General features: G+C 54.6%; 1 protein-coding gene across 1 annotated transcript; it reads left to right on the plus strand.

Annotated features, from left to right (window-relative positions):
- The first annotated feature begins 2,099 nt into the window (after nt 1-2,099).
- On the plus strand, nt 2,100-12,070 carry GAL (galanin and GMAP prepropeptide). Its single transcript, XM_003828754.6, has 6 exons — nt 2,100-5,637; nt 5,829-5,909; nt 6,505-6,559; nt 8,921-9,007; nt 9,752-9,829; nt 11,805-12,070. The coding sequence occupies exons 1-6, from the start codon at nt 4,933-4,935 to the stop codon at nt 11,873-11,875; spliced, it is 1,077 nt and encodes a 358-aa protein (XP_003828802.4). The 5' UTR covers nt 2,100-4,932; the 3' UTR covers nt 11,876-12,070.
- Nucleotides 12,071-12,693: the final 623 nt, after the last annotated feature.

The following is a 12,693-nucleotide window of genomic DNA, read 5'->3' on the forward strand; positions in this document are numbered from 1 at the left end:
GTTCTGTCGAATAATCGAATACATATATTAAAAACTCATTCATAGAATGGTATAATTCTATCCATTGATACAACTTTCACCTTAGCCAGATCCTTTGCCAGCTACTCATTTTTTTAGGGGAGCGACTCTAGGGTCTTTTTTCATGACTGCTGTGTTACTGGAGTGGGGCTGGGTGGCGTGGAAATCAGGGAATGGGGGAATCAAGGACACAGACATTTGCAGGGTCAAAGAAATGCCAATTTTAGGTCATCGAGCCATTTCCTCATTTCTTGAGTAGTAACGAGATATCGTGGGACTGATAGGTGGTATCGTTTGTCACGTTATCATCCAAACCTCTCCCTCTGATGAGCCCGTCTTGCAGACATGAGCTTCTCAGCAGCGGTGGAGGTGGTGTACCCTCTCACGTGTTTTTATTCATTCATTCATTCATCAAACATTTGTTGACCACTGTGAAACTGATTGGAACAATTCCTACCGCACGTGATGGAAAACCTCTACGGGCCATTGGCTTAAATAAGAGAGATGCTTCTTCTCCTCTGTTGTGAAACAAGCCGGGAAGTGTGCAGCCCAGGGACCAGGCTCAGGGTCACTGGGACCCAGGCTCCCTCGGCCTTGATGTGTCACCTGAAGCCATCACCTCATGGTCCAAATTGGTTGCCCACCTCCAGCCTTCATGTCCACACTCCAGGCAGCAGGAAGAAGGAATGGAAAAGGACCAAAAAGGGGGCGTACCCATGTAACCCCCTCCACCTGGAGTGTGCTGGGCCTCATTCTGTACCCGGTCAGTCCTGCTCACCTGTCAGGTTCAGCTCCCCTAATCCATGCATCTCCTTCCCACGACAATGGGGTGGTTATTTGTACAATAACCATTTGTTGCATACAGTTGGCCCTCCATGTCCACAGTGGGTTGGTTCCAGGAAACCCCTGGCCACGCAAATACCGAAATCCGTGGATGCTCAAGTCCCTTATATAAAATGGCATAGTATTTGCATATAACCTATGCACATCTTCCCATATGCTTTATTTTTAATTTAACTTTTTTATTTTTGAGATGGAGTCTCACTCTGTCACCCAGATGCTGGAGTGCAGTGGCGCCGTTTCAGCTCACCGCAACCTTTGCCTCCCAGGTTCAGTTGTACAAGTGATTCTCCTGCCTCAGCGTCCCGAGTAGCTGGGATTACAGATGTCCGCCACCACATCTGGCTGAGTTTTTGTATATGTAGTAGAGAGAGGGTTTTGGCATGTTGGCCAGGCTGGTCTCGAACCCCTGACCTCAAGTGATCTGCCCGCCTCGGCCTCCCAAAGTGTTGTGATTACAGGCATAAGCCACCGTGCTGGCCCTCCCATATGCTTTAAATCATCTCTAGATTACTTATAATACTGAGTATAATGTAAATGCTACATGAATAGTTGTTATACCGTATTGTTTAGGAAATAATGACAAGGAAAAAAGTCTGTACGTATTCGTACAGAGAAACCCATCCTAGGCCTACCTACAAGGACCCAGTCCACAGTGGGTTGAACCCACAGCCAGGGAACTCACAGATACAGAGGGGCCAACTGTAATGGGTCTCCGTGAGGGTCTAACTCCACGAGGGCAGAGACCCTGCTGCTGATTTCACCACTGCAGCTCCACTGCCAGGCAATGGACGGTTGAACTCCCGTGCAGTGGGCATGGCCCAGGTGACCCTTGACCCTTGCTTGAGTTCTCAGCTTCAGGGTGGTTTTTCCTGGTGTCGGACAGCGCTTCTAAGGAAGATGGGCTGGCTCGAAGGCAGCGGGGGACATCAGGCTTTCTGCTTGATTTCGATTACTCTAATGGTGACCCACTTTGTCTGCTGCACACTGGGCTGTCTTCAAGATGACAGGTTGACAATGACTGCCATTGGGTCATTACTGAGCAAAGACCCATTAGCACACTGGCTGTGGTTCCAGCACAGTCTGTGCCGGGAGGCAGGTGTCTGTCATCCCAGGTGTGCTGGCCTCATTTGTCTGAAGGAATCTGCCGACCTCAGGAAACCCCAGCACGCCTTCAGGCCACTGCCTTGCTTGTCTGTAGCCTTCCCATGGTCACCGCACTTCCGGGCCAGGGTCCCAGCAAGGGTTTATACCGAGAACCACTCACCCAGACTAAGCGGGAAGCAAGACGGTGGGTGTCATCCCACGTGGAAAAAGAACTTAGGGACCTGGAGGAATCAGGCATGGGCATGTTTATTTTGAATACATGTGTCTAATTATTCAATGGAGCTTTCTTAAATGAATTCAAAATACATGTGAAGATTTGTTTCCAGTTGCTTAATGTCTTTTTAATAAGGAGGCTCTGACCAGATAACCTACCCTGAAATTTCTTTTTCGTTTGTTTTTTGTTTTTCGAGACGGAGTCTCGCTCTGTCACCCAGGCTGGAGTGCAGTGGCACGATCTAGGCTCACTGCAAGCTCCGCCTCCTGGGTTCACGCCATTCTCCTGCCTCAGCCTCCCAAATAGCTGGGACCACAGGCGCCTGCCACCACTCCCGGCTAATTTTTTGTATTTTTAGTAGAGACGGGGTTTCACCATGTTAGCCAGGATGGTCTCGATCTCCTGACCTTGTGATCCTCCCGCCTTGGCCTCCCAAAGTGCTGGGATTACAGGCGTGAGCCACCGCACCCGGCCTGAAATTTATTTTTCTTTTTTTCCTTTCTCTTTCCTCACTTTCCTTCCTTCTCTTTTCTTCTTCTCCTTCTCCTCCTCGTCCTCCTTCTTCTTCTTTCTTCTTCTTCCCTTCTCTCTCTCTCTCTCTCCCTCCCTCCCTCCCTCCTTCTTTCTTTCTTGACAGAGACTTGCTCTGTTGCCTATGCTGGAGTGCAGGCTTGATCGTGGCTCACTGTAGCCTCAACCTCCTGGGCTCAGGTGATCCTCCCACCTCAGCCTCCTGAGCTGAGTAGCTGGGACTACAGGCACGTGCCATCATGCTTGGCTAATTTTTTAAAAATATTTATTTATTTATTTTTAGTAGAGATGAGGCCTTGCTATGTTGCCCCAGCTGGTCTTGGACTCCAGGGCTCAAGTGATCTATCTACTCACCTCAGCCTCCCAAAATGCTGGGATTACAAGCGTGAGCCACTGCGCCCAGTCTGAAGTTTCTTTGAAAGCAAAAAAGGAAACAAAAAGAGTACATAGGCCCAAATGAAGACAGCTGAAAGTTTAATGTACCTCAAATTCCAGCCCATGACTAAGGGATGGACTTTGAGTCTCTTCGAATCCATCTCAAGGATTTAGGTTTAGAGTTTCTGCTCCTTTAAACAGACTAAGAGCCTCTGTGACAAAGTAAATAGAGAAAATAAGTGTAGTCAAGCTCTGGCAGGATTCGGAAGGGGGCCTAATGTGGAAGAAAGGAGAAGGCTGGAATTGACTAAGATGTGCTATGCACTGGGCTGGATTTGTTCTCAGCAGAAAGCAAGAAAGAGCTCTGGGATGGTAGCAGGGCTCCCACTACCACCGGGGGCCAAAGGTTGCAGTATTTCTCAGGTAGCCAAGAGGCACCCATGAGCCCAGCCCCTGCCCACTCCCTGATGTCATCTAGACACAAGGACATGGGGCATGAGAGGACATCATTGTCAATTCTCTGCAGAGTCACAGGAACGTGCCCTCTGCTCCTCCGCCTCTCGGCTGTCCTTCTGCCCACGGCTGGCCCAGACTCCCATGGCGACTCACTGTCTCCCACGCCCCCACTCCCGGCAGGAAACCACTTCAGGGTTTACTGTGGGCTCCGAAATCAGCCTGTGAGTCCTAGTTAGGGTCCCCTGTGCCTGACTCTCCTCTCCCCAGGCTGCAAGAAATAGGGATGACCAGAAGTCAAACTGTGCCCTTGGGAACACCCCACCCCTCACCACTGCCGTGCCAGGAGTCTGTTCCTAAGACCCCTCCCCAAGTCCTGTCTCCTCCTCTTCCTCCCATAAACCACAGCAGACACTCAGCCACCAGGCTGCAGCCCTGCACCTTCTCCAGCAGCCGCTGGCCTTCGCCAGAGTTCTTGAAAGCCCAGTTGTCCTTCCCCAGCCACGTGGAGGCAGACGGATCTCTCCTGGGGGCAGCCTGTAGCTGTCTGTGCAAAGGTTCCCAAGACTAAAGTGTAGAGGACAGGTAAGATGACACTGTCATGATCATCATTCGTCCTGTGCCCTGTGGACATCAACCCACAGATGTGACATCAACCCATCTGATATTGAGCCCAGTGGGTGGGGAGATCCTAACCCAGCTGCTGCTGTTGAGGACTTGGGTGGTGTCTGGCCAGTGGGAGGGGAGGTCAGGCGAGTTTTCAGCAGATGACCCCGTGCTCTTCGGAAGCCCGGAGGTGCCACATTGTACAAGTGTGATGCCTGGGATCCTGTGCTCCCCTGATGCCTGGGAACGGGGTGAAGGAACAGCCTAGGCTTGGGTTCTCTCCTGGGTTGTTTCGGGACTTGGCCCCAGCTCAGGAAGGGTTCGTGGAGGAGCCAAGGAGGGCCTTGTTCCTGTGGGATGTCTTTGCCTTGGGCACAAGGACAGCCTCTTGCTGCTGCTCTGCCCACCGCCCACCCCTTGGCGGCCTCTGGGAGTCTGGGCTGCTCTCCCTCTGGACCTAACCAGTCGCCCAGTGGCTGGACCTGCTTAAAGCTCCCTCTTACAACTGGACCAGGCAGCCAGGGGAGGCACTGAGAGGCCGAGCTTCTGAGCTGGTGCCTGTGGATGCTCGACGGTCCCGCAGCTCCCACAATGGGATGGCCAAGCAGACCCTGAGATCCACAGTCCCCCTTTAGTGAAACAGGAGGGAGGTCGCTGGGCACAGGGAGCCGGGAACGCCTGCCCTCCCCGCCATCGACGGCTCCCGAGGCCTGAACCTTCGCTCCAGCCCCAGCACAAGCCGGCCAGGGCGCAGGGCCAAGTGTTGCCCGCCATTCCCCGGGTACCCCATGACCTCCCAGCTGGGACTGGCTCGGACTGAGGAGTCGTACCTGCCCGTCACCCTCTGGGGTCTCCAGTGCCGCGGAGCTCAGCTGGCTCTTGCAGCGGTAGGGGCTGGGAGGAGAAGCTGCAGGGAGACCGCAGGCGCGGGACGTTGTGGGGGGTCAGGCTTGCTCTGGGGCTGGGACCCCGGGGGGAGCAGTGGGGTTGACGCCACAGCGATGACTTGGGCCGCGGGTCTGGGGGCTCTCCCGCGGGGCGATGGGGCTCTGTCTTTCGGGATTAGGGTCTCTCCCACCGGGTTTGGGGTTCTCTCTGCGGATTTGGGGGAGTCTCTCCCGCGGGATGAGGGGGGGCTCTCCGCCGCACCCGTCTATGATGGCCCAGAGGACCCGAGCTCGGGTCACTCCCGTCACCCTCGGGGCTCGGCGAGGGTGCAGGAGGCGGGCGCTGAGCCGGTGACGCGACTCCGGGCGGCTCCCGGGCGCGCCGCATATATAGCAGCGGCGGCGGTGGCGGCGGCCACACCGGGCGGCGGACACGTGGAGGGACCCGGCCCGCGCCTTCTGCCCCTGCTGCCGGCCGCGCCATGCGGTGAGCGCCCCAGGCCGCCAGAGCCCACCCGACCCGGCCCGACGCCCGGACCTGCCGCCCAGACCCGCCACCGCACCCGGATCCCGACGCTCCGAACCCGGGCGCAGCCGCAGCTCAAGGTACTACTGGCGCCGGGCCGACCCTGCGCCCCCGGGAGGCTTCCCCTTCGGCTTTCCTCTGCCCAGGGACGGTTCTGCCAGGGCCCTGGCCCGGCCGCCGCCTCTGCTCCTCCCCGCAGCCCCGGCACTCCTTGCCTCGGGGCGCAGCCCACTCCGGGTTCCGACCCGCCCGCCCTGTCCTTCCCTTCCAGATGGCCCGAGGCAGCGCCCTCCTGCTCGCCTCCCTCCTCCTCACCGCGGCCCTTTCTGCCTCTGCGGGGCTCTGGTCGCCGGTAAGTGCGGGGCGCGTCTCCTCCGAGCGAAGGGGACATCAGAGCCGGCCGGGCGTGGAGGGCTTCCTGGAGGAGGCAGTCTCCGCCCTGCCCGCGGGGATGGGGGTGGAAAGTGGAAAGGCTCGTGCGGGCGCTGTCCTGGCCGCGGGCGTCGCGGGAAGGGTCCGGGGCTCCCTGGGATTCCCCCCGCGCGCTTCTCCGAGTGTATCAACAGCCCCGGGCTATAACCAGGCCGCCGGGAGAGCTCTGCGCTTCGGGTCAGCGCCTCGGGAAAGCGAGAAGCTCGCCCGTTCCGCAGGGCTTAGTTAGAATGGAGGGCGAGGAGCCACTGGCGTGGCCTCAGCGTCACTAAAGCAGGTGCAGTGCGCTGAGAGTGCGCGGGCTCAGGCCCTCAAGTGAAGTATTTCGTAAATCAAGTGGTTCCATTTTCATGTCAAATATAGCCGACTTAGGGGTAAACCTGGAATTTCGCGAGCTATCCAAAAGCACATGCATTGTTCTAAGTCCTCTGCCATGCCGGGAAAGCCTGGGTGCACCCATTCAGCATCGGCTCCAGGCACAGCCCTGGCATCTGACCCCCTTTTCTCCCTTCAAGGCCAAGGAAAAACGAGGCTGGACCCTGAACAGCGCGGGCTACCTGCTGGGCCCACGTAAGTGACTGACAGCATGGCCTCCCCACTCCTGACCCCACCTGCCCCTCGCTTTGAACCCTGGCTCCTGCCCCTCCGCCTGCGGCTGGGCAGACCCTCTGGCCTCCCTCTTGACCTCATTGCCCGTCTCCATTGCTCTGCACACTTGATCTGTGTACGGTTCTTTCCAGAAGCTTCTCCTGCCCCGGCTCTGCCACCCTGTCCCGGGGTGAGATTCCCACCCTGGGCTTTGCTCAAGTTCTCCTGGGCTTTCCCGCCTTGCAGTCCTTACAGGCCCTGTTCTGGGCCTCTCCCCAGGCCCCCGGGTCTCCCAAAACACTCAACTCCTCGGCTTGCAGAGCACCCTAGGTCAGCGGACCCCAAATCCTGCCTCCCTCTTCCCTTTCTCCAAGCTCCACACGGGAATTGCCAGATCGCCTGAAGGCAGCCCAGACAGGCTCTCCTCAAAACAAGGTTCAGGTGACCCTGCCTGCCCAAGCCTGTGTCCCCTCCCTCTCCCTGTCCTGTTGTCACCTGTGTCAGCGGTGTCCCCTGCTGCCTGAGGTGAGCCCTAGCCCTAGATGGGACACTGCAGGCTGACACCTCCCCGTGTCCGCCCCCGCCCCTGTCCCAGGCCTCTACTTTCTCCACATCCTTGGTCTGTGCAGCAATGCCTTCTGACTTTCCTCCAAAGGAGGGGACAAGAGGAGGCCTTGGCTCCCTCCTGTAACTCACCTTCCCCTCCACACCTCACCATCCACCTTAAAAGCCTCCCTGTACTGCCTTCTGCCAGAGGAAGGATGTGAACAGCACGCAGGGCCTATCTGAGCCCCGGGAGCAGCAAATGGGGAGAATGGTGCTCTTCTCCCCATGCCAAGGAAAGCTGCCTTAGTTCTCAGTCCCAGAGTCGAATACAGCTTCCTCCTCCTGCAGACGCTTGTTTATCGGGGTCACTCAGAGGACCCCCAGAGTCAGGCTTTAAGAAACAGACACGGGGATGACAGAGCTGCCTGAGGCCGCATGCGGATCGGTCCAGGCTGTTCACCACAGGGCCTGCTGGTCTCTGCGCGGTCCTCTCATCCTCTCCCTGCCCATGGAGTGGCTTGACCTGCCTGAGGGTCGGCTGATTTCCTCAACCCTTTGCAACCCTGAGCTCTGCCACTCAGAGGGCACCTCATCTTTGTGTGCTACGGGCCCAAAACAAAGGCAGAACTGGTCAATGAGAACATTTATCTGTGTTGCTTTGGAATATTGAAAATCTATTTGTCAAGAAGAGTTTGACCCCTAATTAGAAAACAAACTCATTTTCGCCATCAATTTTACGGCCCTGTTCAGCTGTAGCTAGACGAGTTGTTTGTCAAAATACTTAACAATATGCCTTTGATTTCTAGGATCTGCTAGAAATGCAGCAAAAGCAATGTTTTTGCACCAGCTGCTGCTGAACGCAGTGTGGCCGTGGCTGAGGGTGCATCAGTGACATGAGGCGACCTATGATTCCTCTATAAATTTAGCACCAAGAACGGCATCTCTGGAAATACGAGTTAATTCTCCTTTGTCTGGCCTTGTAGACGGCACAGTCCACCCAGGCCAACCAGCTGGAAACACAGAGGCGTCCTCACCCTCGTCCCCATCTCTCATTTCCATTTCCTTTCCTGCACAGCCCCAAATCCAGCCCTCCTCTTCACCCCACGCCTCTTGGTTTACAGCCCTCATCGTTTCTTCCCTGGACTTCAGGGATCTCTGTGCTTGCAATCACAGTTCCTCCATTTTCGCACCACGAAACACACCCACACACACATGGGAACGCACACATGCTCCTGCACCCCCCACCCCCATCCTGTCTCCCTCTGTGACCCTCTCGCTCCCTCTGTCTCTCTCCTTCTCTCTCTCTGGCTCCAGTCCATCTTGCACACAGCTGCCAGAGTGAAAATAAAAATCGGGTTCAGTCACAACTTAAACTCTTCAGCGTCCCCCATGCTTTCAGGGACATGAGGACCCAGCTCCTGTTATCTGCCAGGGAGCCACCCAGTTTGATGCCAGCTCAGTGCCAGCTCAGATGCCAGCTCCTCTGGACCCAGGCGCAACCCCTGCAACAGGGCAGGTTCTGGGCCTCTCCCCCACTTCAGGAGCCACACCTCCCTTTCTCCCACCCACCCTGTGCAAACCCTCACATTCCCTTTGACCCTGGCGTGAGCGGCCAAGCTCTTACCTAAGCTGGGTGGAGAATCACTCCCTCTTCTCTGGTGTCTGTCCCTGGGCTCTATTTCACAGTCGAGTTGCATGTGTGTGTTGGCTACAGGCAGCCCTGTGTCCTTCTTTGGGTGTGGGGAGGGCGTGCATGACAGTCACACCCAGAGGCTTTCCTCTCTGATCTGCAAACAGATGCCGTTGGCAACCACAGGTCATTCAGCGACAAGAATGGCCTCACCAGCAAGCGGGAGCTGTGGCCCGAAGATGACATGAAACCAGGTGAGAGGACTCCTATCCCGGGCCCTGGGGCACCTCACTTCCACCAGCTCCCAGGTGCATACAGGGGACAGCTGTGGGTGTCGGGGCTGTCCACAGCTGCAGCCCAAGCCTGGCCATGACTTGACTAAGACGATGTGGCCTCGCCACACCGGTCAGCAGCTGCAAACAGAACCTGCAAACCCGAGACAGCAAGGGGTCCTTCTAGGCTGGGAGGCTGCCCAGGCACCAGGGCCTCCAGAAGAGCGGGACTGGGCACGATGGCTCCTGCCTGTAATCCCAGCACTTTGGGAGGCTGATGTGGGTGGATCACCTGAGGTCTGGAGTTCAAGACCAGCCTGGCCAACATGGCAAAACGCTGTCTCTACCAAAAATATAAAAATTAGCCAGGCGTGGTGGTGGGTGCCTGTCATCCCAGCTACTTGGGAGGCGGAGGCTCGAGAATCACTTGAACCTGGGAGGCGGAGGTTGCAGTGAGCCAAGATCATGACACTGCATTCCAGCCTAGGCAACAGAGTGAGACTCCATCTCAATTAAAAAGAAGAAGAAGAAAAGTGAGGCCTTGAACTGGATATCTCCCCACTCCCTCACATTGAACAAGGGCCTTGGAAAGCACAGCAGGGCCTCAGGCTGCTGGGATCAGATCATTGACCTTGCAGCGCCCAGCTCCTCTGTAAGGAGGGGGATGACCTGAGACACTGAAGCACCCTCTGCACAAGTCGTGAATGTTGATCTTTTCTCTTCTAGGAAGCTTTGACAGGTCCATACCTGAGAACAATATCATGCGCACAATCATTGAGTTTCTGTCTTTCTTGCATCTCAAAGGTATGTGAAATATCACCAACTTAACATTCATCTCTTAGCACACTGGAAACGTAAAAGGCCCATCGAGAAGAGAACCCATAGAATCCCCCTGGGAAGTAGCCGATTACTTATCTACATACAAAGTCCTGTTTGGCTGAGAATGTAACACTAGAGCTAGCTCCAGAGGGCTGGGATTGCGGCAGGGGCATTCTACCATCGTGGAGGGCCATCGGGCCAGCGCTGCTCCCAGGAAGAGAGTGGGCCTCAGGGTGCAGCTCATTCTACTGGAACCATATCTATTCACACGGTGACAACTGCTGTACCTTTTAGGGCACAGGTATACTACAGGCCAAGTTCTTTGTGAACCGTCCTAAACCTTTTCTCTTTTCTTTTTTCTCTGTCTTTTCTTTCTCTTCTCTCTTTTCTTTCTTTCTTCTTTCTCTTCCTTCCTTCCTCTTTCTTCCTCTCTCTTTCTCTCTCTCTTTCTTCCTTCCTTCCTTCATCTCACTCTGTCGCCCAGGCTCGAATGTAGTGGTGCAATCTCAGCTCACTGCAGCCTCTGCCTCCTGGGCTCAAGTGATTCTCGTGCCTCTTCCTCCCAGGTAGCTGGGAAAACAGGTGCGCGCAATTATGCCTGGCTAATATTTGTATTTTTAGTAGAGGCTGGGGTTCATCATGTTGGCCAGGCTCATCTTGAACTCCTGGCCTCAAGTAACCTGTCTGCCTCAGTCTCCCAAAGTGCTGGGATTACAGGCGTGAGCCACTGTGCCTGGCCCTAAACCATATTTTCTAAGCATGGGAAATTAATAGAAGCCCATATCTTAGACTGCAGTGTTTCTCTATGCAGCCTTCCTGCCAGGCAGGCTGCCTTGAAATCTAACTGGAAAGGCTCTGATCCTGGCTTCCAGTGTCTTCTGCAAACACTGGGGATGAGGAGACCTCCGCACACTACGCTTGGCATTCACTCCACGATGGGCATCTGGCCTTGATCAGATAACCACACAGGTCCTACTGCAGCAGTGGAGGGAGCTGGAAAGCGGCCCCGGTGCTCTGAGGGCTAACAGGGAGGTGGTGGTGGGGAGGAGGGATGGACCGCTTTGCCTCTCCAGCAGAGAAGACCTTCACCTGGTGCTCTGAGAGTTAACAGGGAGGCGGTGGAGGGGAGGAGGGATAGACCGCTTTGCCTCTCCAGCAGAGAAGACCTTCACCTGGTGCTCTGAGAGTTAAGGGGGAGGTGGTGGAGGGGAGGAGGGATGGACCACTTAGCCTCTCCAGTGGAGAAGACCTTCACCTGCTGCTCTGAGAGTTAACAGGGAGGTGGTGGTGGGGAGGAGGGATGGACCGCTTAGCCTCTCCAGTGGAGACCTTCAGTTGCACATCACAGTTTTGTCCAGTTTTGAAAAATCAAGGCTGATCCTTGGGTTCATTTTGGATCAGGATGTTTTTCATTTGCAGTGTTATCGGGCTGCACTTTAGGTGGCGATGGGGAGAGGGAAGAGGAGTGAGGGGAGGGGAGCGGGGGAAGGAGACTGCCAAAGAAGGTCTTGGAAAAGGCGGTGTTCATTAGAAATCTCAAAACCGAGTCACCAAGTTCCCTCTGTTGGAGCCCAGTGGAGCTTCTGGGAGAAAAGCTGGGGTGACTTTTCCTACAAGGGGCAGAGGGACTCTGCTAGATTTTTGTTTTTCATTTGTTTTTAATTTTGTAACATGGAAACTCTTTCCTTAGGATATACCAGCTCTTATTACTCAGCTAGGAATTATACCTCTTTAAAGCCTGAATTTAAAAGTCTGACAGTTTTAAATGCTTACTAACTGTGGGAGTTAAATCATTACGAAGTGAGGAATACAGAGTGTCGTCCCTGATTCTGGGTTTAATCTGGTAAGAATCTTTACAGAGGACGACCACACGCCGCTTCCTGTAGCATGTGTCGTGGTTGTAATTCTCTCGTGTGCATATTAAGAAGTTGCTGCTCAGATGTGGCTCTTCCCTTTGCAGAGGCCGGTGCCCTCGACCGCCTCCTGGATCTCCCCGCCGCAGCCTCCTCAGAAGACATCGAGCGGTCCTGAGAGCCTCCTGGGCGTGTTTGTCTGTGCGCTGTAACCTGAAGTCAAACCTTAAGATAATGGATAATCTTCGGCCAATTTATGCAGAGTCAGCCATTCCTGTTCTCTTTGCCTTGATGTTGTGTTGTTATCATTTAAGAATTTTTTTTTTTGGTAATTATTTTGAGTGGCAAAATAAAGAATAGCAATTACTTGCAATTGTCTTTTTCTTCCACACCTCTGTCTCATCACCAGCGCCACCCATGGGTTTTAAAAGATAAAGCTTGATCATAATCATGGATTAGACATGAATTTTAAACCCAAATTCTACCGTCAAGAGCATCTGAGACACCACCTCTTATTGCATGTCCAGGGGACATAAATTTATCTCCATATTAAGCTGAGTCAAATGTAATTATGAAGGTAAGTCTGTTACTGAGATGAACAAAAACACAAAACAGACAAAACCCCTGCCCTCGTGGAGCTGATATTTTAGGGAGATGGGAATGAAAAAGACTACAACAACCTTAAACAGATGGGTGAGTTGCGTGGTACTCATGGAGGTGGTCAGTGCTGAGAACAGACATGTTGGCCGGGTGGGAGGGCCAGGAGCAAGGCAGGAGAGGAGAGATGGGCGGGCAGGTAGAAAGGCAAGGGCAGGAGGTGTGTGCTGGGATGGTGCTCTGTGAAGGAAGGCCTGTGGGAATATCTCTTAACGTGACAGAGACTGAGTCTTTTGAGCAGAGATAAAAAGATCATCCCAGAAGTTTCGAAAAGAAGGCAGGCGACCTGTCGCGGTGGCTCATGCCTGTAATCCCAGCACTTTGGGAGGCCGAGGTGGG

Source organism: Pan paniscus, chromosome 9, assembly GCF_029289425.2.
Source record: "Pan paniscus chromosome 9, NHGRI_mPanPan1-v2.0_pri, whole genome shotgun sequence".
Taxonomy (NCBI): domain Eukaryota; kingdom Metazoa; phylum Chordata; class Mammalia; order Primates; family Hominidae; genus Pan; species Pan paniscus.